Genomic DNA, 19,240 nt, shown 5'->3' on the forward strand with positions numbered 1-19,240 from the left:
AGCCAGCTATAGACAGACATTTTTGGGAAAAGTGTCAACAAGTCTATTATAGCCTTTTTCCTAACAAGTGTCTTTAATTGTATTTAGTGTGACTATTCCTATGTCTGTAACCTGCTAAGTCTATTCATCTAGGCAAAAAATAATGTTTATTAAACATGTATGTAAAAGATACAACCTAAATAGTGCATTAAAACAAATCAGTAAGATAAAAGAAAGGTGGAAAACAGCTATATAATGTATCTTTAAACAGTAAATTAACTGTAAAATACTGTGAAATTAAAAAAAAATCAGTTCAAACTGTATTTTTCATTAACAGTACAAAGCTGTAAATTTCAGCGACAGTATAATAATGTTAATTTTACAGTAACATAAAGGCAACCCTGCTGCCAGTTCTTTACTGTTATTTTACTGGGAAATTCTTAACAGTGCATAGGTGCTAATGAAAAGATAATACAATAAAAAAAGAGATAGTGCAATATAAATATAAAAAATATAAAAATAATACAATATAAAATATAATATATATATAATATAATATAATTTGATAACAAATATAATCAGATGAGGGAAAGCTAAACACAGCATTGCAGATCTGTATTGTTTAGAGAATAAGCATACATCTTTGCACCCAAAAGGAGCATAACCAAAAAATATATCTTATACCGTATATACTGTACATGTTCTTAATGTATTCTTAATAAGCCCTTGTACAAAGTATTTCCTTTTATAATTGTAATATAACGTATAATATTTTAATGGAGCTTCCCAGCAAAAAGCATTTCACACGATTGTAACTGTATAACCGGCGTGACAATAAACATCTTGAATCTTGAATCTTGAATAACTGAAACAAATGTCTGACTTTATTTCCATATAACATGTTATTCATCCTTGATTTATTCAAAGTCTCCAGATAAATCAGACTAAAGGAAGAATTTGCCATCCTTGTACCATATTCCCATCATCATAATAATCCTATATATATTTGGGTGTGATTTGATTTCTGTTAGTATTAAGTGCGCTTTAATCTCCTCCCACCTTGCCTGGTAAGGTTGCGCGCTCCCGGTTGAGTTTTATAGCAACTGTTGCCCAGTGAGGCAGCAGCCATAGTCACCGTAGTCCTGGCGACTGTAACCCACCAACAACAACCTCTCGCTCCATCATTACCACCTCCTCCACCATCCTCATCTTCATCAACCAGTACCACAGCTCAGGTTTGAATACATCTTTTATTACTATCAATTCAAGTCCTCACTGTCGCTTCAAGGGTGGAGGATGATTGTGTGGAAGGTATAGATGTTAAATGCTGTGGGGTTTTATGTGTTTTTGTCTCTCTGCTGAATGAAGGCTCGGTGGGTAGTTTGCTAGCGAGGGTGTTTCTTTGTGACGTGGTAGCCTGCTTTGCTAACGTTGCCTGTAGAAACCCACAGCTGTGAGAGGGTCGCTAGCAAAGGAGCTAGCTCTGTGGCTAAAGCTCACCTAAGCAGTCAGATAGTGTGGCAAAAAAAACGTTTTTCCGCGTAACTTATTTGCTTAAAGTCACCATGCTTGTGTTTGTGTGGTAGCATACATGTAGGATCTGGTGCTAGCCTCTGATGCTAGCTGCTGGTCAGCTGGAAGCAGGAGCAGGTGTCTGTTGTTGCTAGGTTGCTAACGCCAGCGTCTTACAATGCCTGTTGGGGTCCCATTTTTTTTTTTTTTTTTGGGGGGGCTAATGTTAACGGCGATATTTATGCAAGTTTTATGTGTCGATCAGACAATCAATAAGGTCGATCAGCAAATGGTGAAAGTGCTGTGAAGCTAGCTCTGCATATATACACACTAAACTGCTATTGACAATAGCTAAGCCATTACTTTCCCTTTTGTCTTAGGGAGCTTCGCTAGCTCTCCATCTGCCCTCTTTGTGGCTTCAGATGGGATGTGATAAGCTATCTTGAGAACACAAGGAGAAGTTTTTAAAGGAAAAAACACCTGCCCTGATTTAACATTAAAATACATCAATGTTAACTACCCGATTTCCCCCCTGAATCATTTCATTATTCTGCATTGCACAATCTGTAACGGGGTTGCTAAGATACATCCATCATCCATCCCTTCTGCAATACAGGTATTATTATTATTATTATTATTATTATTGAGAAAACATTTAGTATTTTTGTTATGTGTGTGTTTTTCCTCTGGGTGCACAAGAAAGAGAGCAACCCAGCATGACACTGTCCAGAGGGGGAAGATTCTTTTAATATTTTTGCCAGGTTAATTTTAGGCTCACTTCAAATTGAATAAGTCACATCTATTTCAATCAAATTCAAGAGTTTTATTTGCCATTTGCATCTACTTACATTGGAATTCTGAGCAGTTTACACCGAGTCAGCTTTAAGAAAAGACAAAAAAGTAAAAAGGCACAGGGTAATAACAGTACAAAATAAGTAGCATAAATATGCCCCTTTTCATCACAATAGAATTGTAAAACTTGCATTTTAGAATTCCTTAAATCCTGCAGGGTGGTTCATGTAAGTAAGTAGAGATGTGGGTTTCTTAATGTTGCATCACAATTATTCGTGTGGTCCACTGGGTCTCCCTGTGCAGCTGCGACCTCTGGTTCCCTTTAGGGGGGGAGATCAGGTGTGTCTGTGGAGAGAAGTGAGTGGAGGACAGGTGCACCTCTATAGCAGTGATGGGACTCCTCCTGACCATCGAGGCCTATCTGTGTCCACCACACCGTAAATACAATGTACCAGAAGTAGTTTTTTTCAGTGTATGTTATAGTTGTGAACCATGAATCACAGACAGTACTACTCATGTAGCAAGTTAACAGAGCCAGAGCAATTCAAACCAATTAGATCAAAACACCAATGGCACAATTTTATGCATGCATACTGCAGGTAAAATAATTTAAATATATTATTATTATTATCATTGGCTCATACAACCCAAAATAGGTCATGCACACACACACACAGAGAAAACAGGATGTTGGGAACTGCTAGTTATCAGATCATGTTACCACTTACCTGTAGTCCGCTAGTGCAGAAATAGTACCATGCCACCTGCTGCCCGGATCCTGTTACATTTCCAATCACTTAAAGAGGGGCTGATTAATTCAATTATTCAGTCATCCATTTTCATGGCTTAGCAGAATGCAGCATGTTTGGTTTATTTTCCCCCAGCCTGCCCGCAATAGTGTATATTGTTGATGAAAGAGGAGACTTAAAGGTGCTTGTTTTGTTGTTGTTTCCTAACCCCACATCTGGCAATAACAGAGTACGGTTAGACCCGCTATGTCATGATGCTTCCAGAATGATGGCACATTTGACATTTCTGTTTTCCCGCGGTCGTGTCATGGAATAAAATCAGATTAAACACTGACTTTCACTTCTCTTTTTTTGGCACAACAATCCGTATCCCATATTGACATCAGCACAGTCCTGAAGAATAGATGTCACTCCCAGTTTTCTGTATCACCTGACTCCTAAACAAACACTTTGCATACCCCCCCCCCCCCCCCCCCCCCCCACACTTCAGCTCCCAATTACATCTCCTCCACCTGTTTTCCTGCAGTACTAGCACCTGATCGTGATCCTGTCTTGCCTGGGGTTGCATGTACTTGCGTGTGTGTGTGAGAGGGAGAGATTTTTGCGTATACTTTTCAACCTCGTTCACCAGCTCTTGTTTCTTTACATAGTCCATCAGTCTCCACCTTTATCACACATGATCATCAGAGAGGCAAATATGGCACAGTGTATATTTCTGGCATAGCTGCCTGCGACCTGTGAACCTTGCACTCTTTCTTATTTGTCGCTTGTAATGTTAGCGAGGAGGAATCGAGGGGGAGAAAGCGCAGGGCAAAATGTTGCCCTCCTTGGTGGCTTTTGTTCCTCTGTGTCTTTGTAGGGCTTGCACTTGCTCAGTGGAGCACAGCGTTTAAGTGGGCCACAAGGGAGTGCCTGAATGGTGAGGCAGGAGGTGTGTTAGTGTGTGTGCGTGTATATATGTGTGTTTGTGGAGGGGGGTTGGGGTGAGGCAACAAGAGTGTGTTGAGATGCAGGGGCTCTTTTTCCTCGATTAGGTGGGCTCAGTTGGGGCCGTGTACTTTAGCTTTTCAAACTGCACTGCTGAATATAAGTCTACATTCTCCTCTGTTCACGGGTCCTTTTTTTAGCATTGGGATATGGTGAGCTAAAGGTTTTACTGTGCGGTTTGACATATATAACAATTTTGGTAGCCTTGCATCCGGTCGCTTTCACACTTCAGGGTGAAGGAGTTGTGTTTTTGTGAACTCCGAATCTCGTCGAAAATCGCAGAATATGAATATTTGAGCAGCATAGTAGTTTATTTTTTCCACGAGCCAGACTGCAGCCTGTCTAGCAACAGCCTGCTGCTGACATGTCTGACAGTGATAGTATATACTCGAACCCCCCTCCCCAAGGTGTTGAAAATAGCCATGCTGGAAGCAGACGGCTTTGCCTTAATGAATCTTCTGTATGTTTAAAGAAAAAAATGCAGATATTTTTTTTCCCTGCTGCCTTACTGCTCCTCACGCTCTCAGCGCACCAGCAGGGATCGACTCAGCTTTTGTAGTCCAACTTTGAGGTTAGTCACCCCGACACGAATAAAGTGATAGCCTTCTCCCCGAGAAAAAAAGGCCAGTATGATGTTGAAGGGAAGGGGCAGGCTGTCTCCGGAGAGGATAGAAGCTGTTAGGAGACCCAGCTTAATTAACCAAGAGAGGCTTGTTGGTGGAAACTGTGATGGGGAGGAGGTGGCCTTGCCCTGGAAGGAACGGGTGATGGGAGCTATTATTAACTCATAAACACAGGTTCACCATCACACTCTTATCCTTATCTTCAAAATAGTTATGGTTTGTAAATACTTACTTACAGCTCTGATGCACAATAACAGCTCTTTTATGATGCTATCTGGTAAAAGACACTTAAAAAATGAGATAATTCAGTTGTTCTTAGTGCCTTTTTTCTTGATCCAGGACTTCCAATCTCAAGTAACCTGTAAAAGTGGGAACTGACAGAGCAACAAGGGGCAGCATCTATTTGGAGTTTGTTAAATATTAACTTATTTTATGGCTGTGAACATGGAGACAAGACCATGTGCCGCTGATGCATGAGGCTCTCGGTACATTAAGTACCATCAGGCAGAAACAGGTGCTCGGGTTGGAATTGCTCTCGAGCAGCTTTAGTAGCATTGATTTGGCTAAAACTTGAGTGATTTGTGGTTGAAACGTTTTCTATTATCTCATTTAGGGACATTTTTTTTGTCCTGGTCTAACCAAATCTTGAGGGATAATTCTTGGATATATTTTCCTCTTTACAAAGCTTTTGTCATGTAATAATAATAATAATAATACTAATAATAAAAGTAACTTTATTTATATAGCACCTTTTCAAAAACAAAGTTACAAAGTGCTTTACAATAAAAGCATGAAACAAGTCCAAAAACATCCAGAACTTAAAGATCTAAACAAGATAAAATCATATAAATAGTTACAAAAATAGGCCATCAGTTAAGAAAAAGATAACATAAGATAAAGGTGAGTCTGAGATTTAAAGGAAGATGCTGAGTTTACCTTCCTGAATATGATAGATTTTTGTTTTTGTTATTAAATGCAAAATATTCTGGACACGTTAAGGTTTGTTGAGTTATTTGAGGTCACTGATTTTATGACTATTTCACCAGTTGCTGTAAAATAAGAGGGGGTAAATGTGTGCTCCTCTGCCTTTTGTAAATTATAAATCTGTTTTTTAACAACAACCAGAAGAATACAACCTCATATTTCTAAATCTACTCTGTTTGACTGAGTTATGAATGTTCGATGACCCATGTGAACTTTGGCTCAGCTCTCTGATACATTAAGATTATTATGTTGTTGTTACTGACTTGTAAAGTTGCTTTGCCAGTTAGACCGGTGGGTTGAGACTCGAGTGTTCTTGGTTTTCAGTGATTGTGACCATTATCTGTCTACAGTTAACACTGTGTTTCCCCTGATTTATTTAGGCGCCATGCAGACCCCTGAAGCAGGCGCTGACTCCACCTCCACTGTCCCTCTTCAGACCGCCGTGCCTGTCCAGCCTACCGGCTCCACCCAGCAGGTGCCTGTCCAGCAACAGGTACATCCAGCCCTGTCTGTGTCTGAATGTGCCTGCGTGGGTGCACATGTGTGCGCATGTCTGTATTTGTCAGAGCAATATGTGACTTTTGTCAATTAAATAACTCAACTCCTGCAATTTGTGTTGCCAGGCCCAGACTGTTCAACAGGTTCAGCATGTTTACCCAGCACAGGTGCAGTATGTGGAGGAGAACAGTGGCGTCTACACCAATGGCAACATGTGAGTCAGTCTGTTCCCCGGCTCTGCTCTTAACACCACTCCACAAATATGAGCGCTAACGTCTCTGCAGCATGTTCCTCCTCCTCCTCCTCCTCTTGAGTCTCCTCAAACCATCATTCATGTCAAAAGCACATGATGCTGGTGGTCGTTTGTTTTCCTTTATGAGGGGGTCTGCAGTCGCGTGTTTTGATTGTGCTCAGTCACCTGAACATGAGCAGAAGTAGGCCTGTTTTAAGTGCTGATGATGCTACACCAGGGAGGGTCCCCTGGGTCTAAGGAATAGACACTCGACTAACAAGCCCAAGCTGTGTTTGTCTTACTGTGACACACAAACACACACACACACACACACACTGTGTGACCTCAGCTGCTGGTGGAAACACACATAGTGCTTAGAAATACAAAATCATAGATACACCAAAACAGCTGGATGTATGAGCTGAGTAGCAGGCTTGTGTCAACAGAATATGTGAAAGTTATATTTAAAGGGACCCAAATCACAAGCACATTTAAATGTATAAATTAAATATTAAATGTTACTTCGATTAAAAAAAAAAATCAATTAAAAATGATAATACATTTTGGATTGTCCCCCATTATGACAATTGTCTGACATGGGGTGTAAGAAAATATCAAAAATATCGCAATATTATGTTTTGTGATACTGTATCGATTCTCAAAAACGCAGGATCGATTTTTTGATTAATAACAGTTTACACGCAAAGATTGACTAAGTCAATACTTTATTTCATTTGTAAAGATATGCGTCCTCTCAGTGTATGTGCCTTCTCAAAGTAGCGCGGTGATGTTTGATGTTACAGAGACTGTGATGAAGGCAAATGCAGATCCCACTGTTCAGATTGCATGAAAAAGTAAACTTTTTTTAAACTCAGATTTCATGCATATGGTGGTGTTCTTTTTACGTTGACTGTTTTCCTAAAATTAGGTTAAAAAAATCGCAATGTTTTGAATCGTAACCCCTGTATCGTGCTACGTATTATATCGCCAGATTCTTGCCAATTCACAGCCTTATATGTCTGACCGCTAACATCTCTTCTGCACAGAAGAACCTACTCGTACTCAGAGCCACAGCTGTATAGCCAGAACAGTGGAGGGAGCTACTTTGACACGCAGGGCAGCTCATCACAAGTGTCCACTGTGGTGACATCTCATGGCATGACCAACAACGGAGGAGGGGGCGGTGGAGGAATGAGCATGAATCTGGCGGGGGGTCAGGTGATCAGCACCAGTCCTGGAGCTTACATCATGGACAACGCTGGACCCCACCCCGCCACCCAGACGGCACGAGCTTCCCCGGCTACTGTAAGTGCACAGCTACCTCACCTACCTTTTGCCTTGCCTGCTTTTTATGTGTCTTTTGTGACTTTGTAGTAACTTCTACCTCTTCCCTGTTTTAGATCCACACAGCTGTTAGTCTCTCTGCTCTGTTCCATGTCACACTGTATTGATCCATGCACTAGTGTGATCCAAAATGTAGGACACCCGTCTCTTTAGCAGAGTTCCAAACTCAATATTTCTGTCATGTTTTCAAAATACACATAGTACATATATTATGTCACATTATGGAGAAGCAACTTTTGTGTGCGCCTCCTCCACGACTGGTTGTGTTGATGATCCTTTGCTGATGGATTCGATGCGCTGCGTAGGCTGTGTCTCCGCTGTGATCGAACTACTGCCAGCAATGTTCACATTGGTAACCCTTGATATTAATGTTCAAGTAATGCAGGCAGGGCTTTGTTTTCCATCCCTGATTTCATCGGCCTGTTATTCCCACGCTTTGGTGTAGAAGAAAGGAGGGGCTAAAACCTGAGACAGGTGTATTAAGGAGGGGAGGACTCGCCCATTCCTCCTCACAAGAGTCCTGCATTGGACAAAGCGCTATAATCTGAACGCCCCATTAGGTATTTTCATATAGTCCACCATAATGACGCTCCCTGGCAGTAATGTAGCAATGATGCTTGGCGACTGACATTACAGTACGAGGATATCAGTCATGGCGGGAGAGTTTAGAACATCCAGTGTGCAAGGGCATTTTAACTGCTTCTGCAAAACACCAGCTCATCCTCGTCGAGCCTAAGTGATGTTCTCGACAAGATAAATGGGCAGTATTTACTGCTGAGGGGTGACCGTGGTATACAACCTCAGTTATCTGCTCATTCATTTCACCATTATGACATCAGAACACAAAAGGTGATCTCTAAAACAGGAGATGTATCAAAAGCAGTAATAAAAATGATAATAAGTGGACAACCATTCCATGCAACAACAATGGAATCACACTGAAACACAACGCTAATTTGCCAGAAATACATTTAAAAAACAGTAGTTAGGGCTGCACGCTTATGGCCAAAATTATAATCCCGATTATTTTGATCAATATTGGTATCACAATTATTTTAGTATTATTATTTTAGCGACAACATATTTTATTGCACTTTCACATTAATATAAACAGAGCACTCTTTTCACTTCTATGCCGTGCTACATTCCTGTTAATGTACAAATTAGGGCTGCACGATGTTGGAAAAAACGGACTATACATAAAACTGACTATATATATATATATATATATTGCAATATGAGAAAATACAGGGATACCCTACCCTTTGTTAGCTACATTTTAAAGTTAAATACTTCATTCTGGTGCACTTTGAGAGCAAAATTAGCAACAATAAGAACTAGATAATTAATTTTACGCTCTTAATTTAATCATAAACACATTGATTATAGATTAAATCTATACCCAAAAGTGAAGCCGAAACATCTCAATCACCGGCTGGTGGCTAGCTGTTAGTTTAAGAAGCGCTTGATTTGATATGCAGCAGAGTTTTCTATACGCAATTTTAAATGTCAATATCGCAGGCGATCATGTTCACTTAATTGTGGGAAGCAAAATTGTGATCGCAATTAATATTCGATTAATTCTGCATCCCTAACAGTAGTAGCAGTATGTCTCTTTCACATCACGCTTTGTTAGCCGGTGTTACTGTTTGTTTTCGTTAGACATTAGGCTGTTTGTAAAAATGCCAATACCCAATTAGACTTCTTCCCGTGAAGCATGAGCAAGCGTTTCATAACTCTTGAGGTTGTCGTGCAGGTGTTACTAAATCATCTTGGCACACTGCCCCAGTCCTTTTGTTTTTGGTAATGGAGTCTGGCATTTTCTCTGCCCATGATAGTTGTAATGATTAGATCTGTGTTAGTGGAGTCTGGAAGGGGTTGTGTGTCTGCCAGCTATCCTCGATTGATGTACATTACCTTAAATGCCAGGTTGTCCCCGCTCTGCTTGGGTTTAGTGCTGCTTGCTTTGGGGTCCTTTCCTAGACTCTCTTTATTTTTGCTAGTGGATACTAACGTGTCCACATGAACTCTTTTATTTTCCTTGCTTTTGTTTTGATTTCCCCCCCCTCTCTTACATTCTGTTGTCCTGTGCTTCGTGGTTTATCAGATTGAAATGGCGATTGAGACGCTCCAAAAATCTGAGGGTTTATCCAGTCAGAGAAGCTCGCTGCTCAACAGCCATGTAAGTTGCTTTTTTACAAATGCTTGCCCTCGCCTTACTTTGACCTCTTCTGCCTCTCTCAACTCTGTATACATTTTGAGTTTTTGATGTAGTGCTTGCTGTTTTTGTTGCTGGTTTTGAATTGTTACTCTTGTTGGCTGCTATATAGAAATGCTTTTCGCAGAGGTTGTGATGCTGCAACATCAGGATTACACACACTGTCAGTCTGAGGTCACTTTCCACACAGTTTGCGTGAAAACCTCTTGAGTAAAGAAGCATGTATTCCCCCTTGTAGCTCCAGTGGCTGTTGGACAATTACGAGACAGCAGAGGGCGTAAGTCTACCACGCTCTACCCTCTACAATCATTATCTGCGCCACTGCCAGGAGCAGAAACTGGACCCTGTAAATGCAGCCTCTTTTGGCAAACTCATCCGCTCCATCTTCATGGGACTCCGTACAAGGCGCCTTGGGACGAGGTTAGCTTTTTTTTTTTCCCCCGATTTTCTTTTTCTTAAGTAAGGAAAAGTTCTCCATTTGGCGATTTTAGATTTTTCATCTAATGGCTGAATGCTTACTCATTACTTCATCTAAAAGCCTCATCTGTTCTTCCACCCATGTGAACTTTTCTTGCAGAGGGAACTCCAAATATCACTACTATGGTATACGTGTGAAACCAGACTCACCGCTCAATAGACTCCAAGAAGACATGCAGTATATGGCCCTCAGACAGCAGCCTGTTCAGCAGAAACAGAGGTACACGTGTAACTATGCATGCAGACATGCAGCACTTGTTGGGACACAAGTCACAGTTTTTTAGTTTTTTTTTAATACATACTGATGTGAGCCATGTGATTTCAGGTTCAAGCCGGTGCAGAAGTTCGATGGCTGCTCTGGGGACAATTACTCAGGTGTAGGCCAGCAGCAGCCCGGTGCAGAGGAGCAGACAGTCATTGCACAGAGTCAACACCACCAGCAGTTCCTAGGTCAGCCCACTTTTTTTTCTTTTATCTAAAAAAAAATAAAAAACACATGGGATGCACTGAAATAAACGGAATATTTATGTTTTACAGATGCATCGCGGGCACTCCCTGACTTTGTCGACCTGGATGTGGGACAGAGCAATACAGAGAACATCAGCCCAGAGGATGTGAAAGCTCTCCAGTCCCTTTACAGAGAGCACTGTGAGGTTAGATAAAGGGCGCTCTTTTCATATTCACTCACTTTGGCACATGAGTGTAATTCACAGGGGGGGGGGGGGACAGGGGGTCGAGTCCCTCTCCAGTGCTCAAAGAAAGCTTTCAATATTGCAGTATTCCTTGATACCACATCATCAATATGACTACGCAGGCATCGTGACTGTACATTCATCTATTGATCTGCCTGGGCTAGCTGCATCTCACCACCCTCTTAAATCTATTATTTTCTATTAAGATTCTCATTCCCTACTAGAATCAAGTCCATGTTTTTTTTTCTCCCAGTATATGTGCCAATGTCTATTATTACAGCAATTTACTAGTTTAATCTTATTTAAGCTGTGTTTAATGAGAAAAGGCAGTTAAGACTGAAAAATACTTCTACGTTTTTACAAATTTTGAAAAAGATCACATATTTCAACTTTGGCTGGATTCAGTGTGTGTGTGTGGAAACCTTGGGAAAGGTCATGTGTGTTTGTAGTGACAGAGATTTGTAAATGCCAGCTGCTGGCATTTTGGAACAGAATTTTTCTCTTAGTCTTGTGAAGTTCTCAATCATACCCTCTCCTAATGTCTGGAAAAGTAGGGATCAGGTCGTCCACAGGTGATGGCCTTATGATCCGACAGAGGGCTGTCCATCTTTTTCTAATGATTAAAGGGTCACTTCACCCAAATTACAAAAAAAAACGCAGCTAGTTTGAGGTTTTTTAGATTTCTGCTGCCACATCAACACAATGGGGGGTTAATGGAATTTCATGTGTGCTCCTCAGAGCTCTGCAGAAAGAATTTGACAACCGACAATGTAATGTTCAGGTTTCTCTTTGATAATCCACAGACCTCACTATCGACTGTTTTCAAGGGGACATTTTCTTTCTTCTTTTTAGAAAGTAGTTCCAGTGAAAACTATTCACTGTTTTTTGTTTATTCTCTGCTTTTGTGTCAGGCTATCCTGGATGTGGTTGTCAACCTCCAGTTCAGTCTAATTGAGAAGTTGTGGCAGACGTTCTGGCGTTATTCCCCCCCTGACTCTGTAGAGGGTGCCACTGTAACAGAAAACAGGTGAGGTCAAGCTGATGATGATGATGATGATGATATACAATGTTTGATGAAGTCTGTCAGTGTTTTGCTAAAGAACTTTTTTCAGATCATCCTGAAATGAATTAAGTCTGGTTTTGTTCATTCCTCAGCAGCTTAAGTGAGATCGAAGCACGGCTGCCCCGCTCGCAGCTACTGGAGCTGTGCAGAAACGAGGCCGTGCTCAAATGGATGAGCACCTGTGACCATCTAATGTACCAGGCCCTTGTGGAGATCCTCATTCCTGATGTCCTGAGACCCATTCCCAGTAAGACACCTCTCGTGTTTACTTGTCTGCTGCGTGTTAATGTTTGTTACATCACAATCATTAACTCACTGTTGTTTTATTCCAGGTGCCTTGACTCAAGCCATTCGCAACTTTGCCAAAAGCCTGGAAGGTTGGCTCAATAATGCCATGAATGCCATTCCACAGAGAATGATCCAGACCAAGGTACACTCGCAGTATTCACACTAGAGTATGAATAACGTAAAGTCACCTGTTACCGTCTCTAAAATAGATTTTTACCATCGGTTTTGAGAGGTATGTGTGCGTTACAGGAGGTAACACCTGGGCTTTTGTGTGTGCTCTTTCCACAGATTGCCGCTGTTAGTGCCTTTGCGCAAACACTGCGCAGATACACATCTCTGAACCACCTGGCTCAGGCGGCACGTGCTGTTTTGCAAAACACATCCCAGATCAACCAGATGCTGAGTGATCTCAACCGTGTTGACTTTGCCAACGTACAGGTCAGAACAGCTCTTTTGTGTTTGGATATTCAGCAGTGGCGCTTTTGTTATGTGTACTAAACTATTCCTTCTCTATAGTCAAAAGAATAATTTTTTTTTTACCTTTTACTTTCACTGTACAAAGTGTGAACCTCCCGGTACTTTTTCTCCGTGTTGCTGTATAGGAGCAGGCATCATGGGTGTGCCAGTGTGAGGAGGGAGTCGTTCAGCACTTGGAGCAGGACTTCAAGGCCACGCTACAGCAGCAGAGCTCCCTGGAGCAGTGGGCAGCCTGGCTGGAGAACGTGGTCACTCAGGTGCTCAAGCCTTACGAGCACCGGCCCAGCTTCCCCAGGGCGGCTCGACAGTTCCTGCTCAAGTGGTCCTTCTACAGGTCTGCAAAACAAAAACAAACAAAAAACATACTGAGACACATCTGGGAGTTTGCAGCTGCAGTTTTGAAGAGACAAAACGCTCACAATGTTTTGTTTTTTTGAATGTCTCTGCAGTTCTATGGTGATCAGGGACCTGACCCTGCGCAGCGCTGCCAGCTTCGGTTCCTTCCACCTGATCCGCCTGCTGTACGACGAGTACATGTTTTACCTGGTGGAGCATCGCGTGGCGCAAGCTACCGGAGAGACAACCATCGGTATCATGGGGGAGGTATATGACAGATACACTATAATATATCAGATGTGAAATCACCTCTGTTTGCTCATTTTAGATCTATTGATAAAATCACCCCAGAAGAGATGTTTTCAGTGATGGAACTACATTTTCTCAAGTACTGTACTTAAGTACAATTTTGAGGGACTTGTACTTTACTTGAGTATTTCCGTTCTCTGCTACTTTATACTTCTACTCCACTCAGAGGGAAATATTGTCCTTTTTACTGCACTACATTTATCTGACAGCTTATAGTTACTTTACAGATTTATATTTTGTTTTAATAATCTGAATCAATTTATAAATGATGATATATTATTGTAGATTGAGCTGCCCAGCAGTTGAGCATTATAAATGTGCTACACCATAACCAGCTGCAATATTAATGTGATATATTGTAATGCATCAATAATTATAATTCAATAATATAGTATATATTATTCTGACATGGGTCTTTCTGCATAATAATACATACTTTCACTTTTGATGCTATATTGATTCTAATACTTTTGTTACTCAAGTAAGATTTTCAATGCAGGACTTTTACTTGTAACCGAGTATTTTTACACTGTAGTATTGCTACTTTTACTTTACTAAAGGTTCTGAGTACTTCTTCCACAACTGGATGTTTTGCATAATTACAATCTGGTATCTGTTTTAGATTAGAAACACATAAAAACTATGTGAACCACTAATTCTGATTGTTTGTCTGTGTTTTCAGTTCGACAGCCTCAACACCCTGTCCCTCTCTAACATTGATAAAGGTACGTGACAAAATGTTTAAAGCGCAATAGACTGAGAACTCAACCGGTATTCTAAAAAAAACCTTTACGTGAGCTCTTGAGTGTGTACCAGTGTTTTACACACACGTGATGCTTTCTCCCGTCTAGACGAAACGAGTGGGATGGACAGCGACTTAGAAGACGACGTGGAGGAGTCCGGGGAACCTCTCGCCAAGCGCGAGAAGTCGGAGCACGAGGTGATCCAGGTGATCCAGGTCGGGGCACTAGAGGACGGGTCCCACCCTGTTGTGGGGGTCGTCCAGCCCGGCGTCCTCCACTCGCTGCCCCAGCCCCCGCAGGACCACACCGAGCACATCCTAACCCCCTCCGCCGGCACTCCCACCATCCGCCACTGCAGCGCCACAGGCAACACCTACGCCTCCGTTTGAGGGTCCGAGGGCAAGTCTGGCCTGAGTTTCGCCGTCTCACACTCCACATATCTTTCTCTCTGTAAGTCTAGATGTTTCCGTCTTCTTCATGCATTGTCTCTTGTCTGCACTCGTGTGGACACGCTCTCGTCTCCCCTCTCTAGCCCGGTCACAGTGGGGGGGGGCGGGGGGGAGGGGGGCGCTGAAATGATGATACTTTGGCCAAGATGTGCTGTCCGTGTCTGACTGCTGTAGATTCTGGGTGTGGTGTCATCCCATAAAGTCTGTGCTCTATCGCAATGCGGCAGCTGGAGGAGGACTAATTTGACCCGTTAAATGTTTTCCCGCCAAGGCATGACTTAAACGCCTCTGTCTGTCTACACAGACGGGTTTTTTTGCCTTGAAGGAAAATTCAACTCTTTTTCAAACTACTGATGTCTCAGAGCTCAAATCCATGTCACTAGTCCCAGCGGAGCAAAGTCATCGATTTGACTCAAGACCTTCACCTTTTGTAAATAGTTTTGCTGTACTTTTCAAATTGGTATTACCCAAAACTCATGGTGCTATCATTGTGTTTTTTTGTTTTTGTTTTTCCATTTCTCCCTCCTAATTTTTAGCATGATTTATGTCCACATGCATTCCAACTGCTGATAAACGTTTGGCTGAACAAAATATTTTGAGTATTGTATGTAGCTAAAAAACAAAAGGGAGGACTTTCTATGTATGTACGGCATTTGAAAAAAAAAAAGGATCATGGGGCAGTTTTGTCTGTTCTGTTTGATGGTAGCCACTCACTGATAACCACTTCTAGATTTTAGCCACAGAAAAAAGAAAACCCCTAAAGACGTATCTGTGCTGCTACTTGTGTATATAGAAATAGACCAGCTGTACAAAACCACTTCCTCAACGCTAGCTTTTCTATGCACCCTGTGCATATCGCTTGCCTTTGTTCATTTTAGATGCTCTGTAGTGTGGTTTACAGTTGTAATCTTGAAAATTTACTGGACATATTCCCCCTATTTTTTTTTTGTTTTTTTGCAGTTTCTGTCTTTAACGACATTTAAGTTCACAAAGGACCAAAAACAAACCAACACGAAGAAGCTGAGAGGGAGCCACTTGGGCCGCCCGAGAGCTGTTTCCTGTCCCACAGTGCCATGTTTGCAGAGCAGAAGGAATGTCAGGGATTTAATGTACCTCGGCTTTATCATAGTGCCTTATCCTTAAATGCAGCTGTCCTTGTAGTCCTGACTGTGTGCTGTAGAGAGCCCACAGCCCCCTCTGCATTGTCCCAGCCACAAACTTTGGCTTTCGTGGTGACTCGTGGCTGGATTTGGGCTGGCTCATCAGTGTTGAGACCAAGGAATACAGGCACAGACACACCTGTTGTGGTTTTTCTCTGGATCAGCTCTACTAAGCTCATTACTTATCTGAATCACGGTCTTTAGCCTTGCTCCTGCCCTCACTCTGCCCTCTTGAGGCCTACTCTCGCATTAGCCTTTGTTACTGGGTGAAGTGTGTACGTGTGAACATGGATGCATAGGTGTGCACTGTGTGTTTTTATGTGCATGTGTATATATATAAAGCCCGTGTGTCTGCGTGCTTGTGTGTGTATGTGTGTTTGGAACACATCCATCAGTCACCCTACCTCAAACCAGTGGTGCCAGCCCTTTTTGACGCGTGCAGCAGTCACCAAACCTTATTGCACACACACCACTGTACTGCACAAATCTCAACGCGACGGAGAAAAACATGCATTGCTTTTTCTCTCACCTCTGATACATTTTCCATTTCAGTTTTTAGCCCATAAAAAATGCTTTCACCCCCTTTGTTCCCTGTTTAAAGATCATCTTTGTACAGCGGACCAAAAGTAGATATTTTGTGATATTCAAAGAGATATATAGATATATATATGTATAGTATATATAATGATGATACACTACATATATTTGTTGCTTTATATGTGATTGTTTCTTTTCGTAGCTCCTCTGTAATTAGTTCATAGACTGTGAAATGGGGAAAAAGGCATGGGGGACTAACTTCTGATTCATTAGACTACATCTATACTTGAACTGTTATCGCATTCTATGTTGTGGAGATTATTGAGATTAATCCTCTTAATAGGAACACTTTGTTACTAAAATGATTTTTTGTTTTTGTTGAAAATGATCTGCACGATTCCTCTGCAGAAAATGTTTATTTATTGATATTTATTGTGTTTTTGGTTTAGATGCTTACCCCATTATAAACACATTATAATGGGCACTGATTATGAATTATACCACTACAAATGGCAGACCTACTGTACAGGAGGATCATGAGGTTTTTTTTGTTTCTTTCTTTTCTTTGTAAGTCATATATGTAGGTTGATTAAGGTAAAAAAGAAAACTGTATTTGCTGTAATCACTTCCTTTTAAGCTCCCATCACTAGTCAAATGATTCCTTCAGATACTAGAAGTACACAGCATCTTTTTACCGATGTTTTTCTTTGTGCCTGTGGTAGAAAAAACCCTGCTTAGCAGTAAAGGAGCAAAATGCTGCACGTTATTTAGGTTACTGGGTCATCTCACAGATGTTTTGTTAAATCATTTCCAGGACAAATCTGAAAAGTAAACCCCCAAAAACCTACGGTACACATCTCTACTATACTGTAGCGTTACCCCGAGTCCGCTGGCTTGAAATGTCCAGGCTCACCAGATCTAGAAAATTGAGCACACGCAAATCTGGCTTCCTGTTATATTAAGAACAGTTTGAAAAGTCTGCAAGAAGAAAAAGGTCAATGAACTTTAAAGAGCTAGGCCTGAGGCGTTTTGCTTGCATCAGTCTGTGACCATAATGAACTTGCTCCCTGACTTTTGGTATTAAACTGTCCAATGCAAGTTGGGAGGAAAGTCCAAAACAAAAAATGAATGCATGCAAAAACTTAAGTGCTAGATCACCTCGTATACTTTCTCCAGAGCTGCACATAAATCTGTGTCCTCGTAATAGCTGCACTCCGTTCCCAAGAGCTCACTTAACCGACTCCCAACATGCACTGAATTTCTGAGAATGACGTTATAAAAAGTGATGGGGTTCTGTCTGAGACTTCAAATTTTAAATTATGTTGTAAATCTGTGTACCGGTTAGGAATGACGGTTTTGCAGGATAGTTTTTCTCACCTGTGGCTTTTTTTTTTTTTTTTTTTTTTATAAATCTTTCTCTCACTGATTTTTTCCCTTGTCATTTAAATTAAGTACAACATTGTAGATGTAAACTTGTATTATTTGTGCCTGAAGTGAAAATGGCTTATAAAATGTTTTCTTTAATTGTGTGCTTTAGGATCATAAGTGCTTTCTGGTCTTGCACGCCTACCATGTGCTGCTAGAAAATTGTTTTTGTGTCAATTTTGGTTGTTCCCCCCCCATTTTATTATACATAGACTTAACGTGCCAGACAGTGATTTCTGCATCTCAAAGTCTGCCTGGTTAACACTGGACTGATGCTAATGCTGCCAACACAATTGTACTTTACTTCTCTATGAAATTGAGAAGTGAGATTGTTTTTGTAACAGCTGTTTCCAACCAGAGAAAAAAAAAAAGACATAAGCTATTCCTTAACTTGTCATAGGAGCGAAAGCTAAGAGATGCCTCTTCACCTGGACGAAACGGCAGCTTCACTGACCCATAGCAGACTCCAGTGCCTTTCATTTCGCCCCGGCCAGAGCAGATGGCCTGGGTGACTATTGGGTCTCTGGTGGGCGACAGATAGAGGCTATCAGAGCAGACATTTCATTGCACAGGTGCTGCCACTGAGAAGACACCAGGGAAGCATAAAGACCTGTCCTCAGACTGGACTATTTATTTACTGGATGTGACCACACACACACACTCACACACACACCAAGTAGTTTACACATGGTAGATTACCTGCAGACGGCTTTTTATTGTACAGAACTGGTTAATGAACAAGGAGAGTCACTGTAAGTAAAATGCTCTCTTATGAATTGTTTTCTCATGATCGTGATTTCTTTTGTCAAACGATATTTTCTGAATGCTGTGACCTGTTTGAGATTTGTATTTGGATGTTTTCAAGTGCCATTTGACAGTCTAGTGAGTCGTGGCCATCTGTAGCACGCTCTAATGCAAGCACAAGCATTTGGCAGTGGCATTTGGGGAAGGTTTTTATTTTGATTCACCCTAGACAAAAATATGTATATATCAAAAACTGAAAAAAAGGTATATTTATTTGTGTCTTAATTATTTGATTTGTTCTTTTTGGTGAACATTTTATCAGATATGTTGGCTAAAGTGCTTTTGTGATTTCTTTTTCCTCTTTTTTTTTTTGGATAATGTATAGTATCTGATATAATATATACACACAAATTTCATGTGACTTTCTTTTTGTGTGCCATTAAGTTTTCTTCTCAAATTGGCAAGCGAACCAATGCGTGTAGGGTGATTTGTATTGTGTATTTTACATAAAAAAACAAGGACAATTGGGGGACTTTTATATTTATAAAGACATTATCATTTAGTGTGTCGTATTGATGAATATAGAAACTATTAAAGACACATGTAGTTTGGTTTTCTGAAT

The 19,240-nt window shown here is 41.1% G+C and overlaps 1 protein-coding gene across 4 annotated transcripts; it reads left to right on the forward strand.

Moving 5' to 3' along the window:
* The first annotated feature begins 1,036 nt into the window (after nt 1–1,036).
* Nucleotides 1,037–19,021, forward strand: rfx3 (regulatory factor X, 3 (influences HLA class II expression)). Of its 4 annotated transcripts, XR_012591548.1 has the most exons (18): nt 1,037–1,214; nt 6,007–6,119; nt 6,250–6,338; nt 7,403–7,661; nt 9,808–9,882; nt 10,157–10,338; nt 10,496–10,615; nt 10,721–10,845; nt 10,933–11,048; nt 11,999–12,114; nt 12,243–12,397; nt 12,483–12,580; nt 12,727–12,876; nt 13,041–13,249; nt 13,365–13,518; nt 14,243–14,285; nt 14,412–14,753; nt 18,275–19,021. XR_012591548.1 is itself a non-coding variant. In XM_074616944.1 (17 exons), exons 2-17 carry the CDS (start codon nt 6,012–6,014, stop codon nt 14,690–14,692), a joined length of 2,280 nt encoding a protein of 759 aa, XP_074473045.1. In that variant the 5' UTR covers nt 1,037–1,214; nt 6,007–6,011; the 3' UTR covers nt 14,693–19,021. The 4 variants fall into 4 exon arrangements, 3 of the variants coding, with proteins under 3 accessions (XP_074473045.1, XP_074473046.1, XP_074473047.1); XM_074616944.1 differs by having other exon boundaries at nt 14,412–19,021; XM_074616945.1 differs by having other exon boundaries at nt 12,246–12,397; nt 14,412–19,021.
* The last annotated feature ends 219 nt before the right edge of the window (nt 19,022–19,240 follow it).

Source organism: Sebastes fasciatus, chromosome 19 (genome assembly GCF_043250625.1).
Source record: "Sebastes fasciatus isolate fSebFas1 chromosome 19, fSebFas1.pri, whole genome shotgun sequence".
NCBI classification, from domain to species: domain Eukaryota; kingdom Metazoa; phylum Chordata; class Actinopteri; order Perciformes; family Sebastidae; genus Sebastes; species Sebastes fasciatus.

Coding starts and splice junctions, on each gene's coding strand:
- rfx3 (XM_074616944.1), top strand. CDS start 6,012: ATGCAGACCCCTGAAGCAGGCGCTGACTCCACCTCCACTGTCCCTCTT. Junction 9,883..10,156: donor GCTCGCTGCTCAACAGCCAT/GTAAGTTGCTTT, acceptor TCCCCCTTGTAG/CTCCAGTGGCTGTTGGACAA. Junction 14,286..14,411: donor CCTCTCTAACATTGATAAAG/GTACGTGACAAA, acceptor TCTCCCGTCTAG/ACGAAACGAGTGGGATGGAC.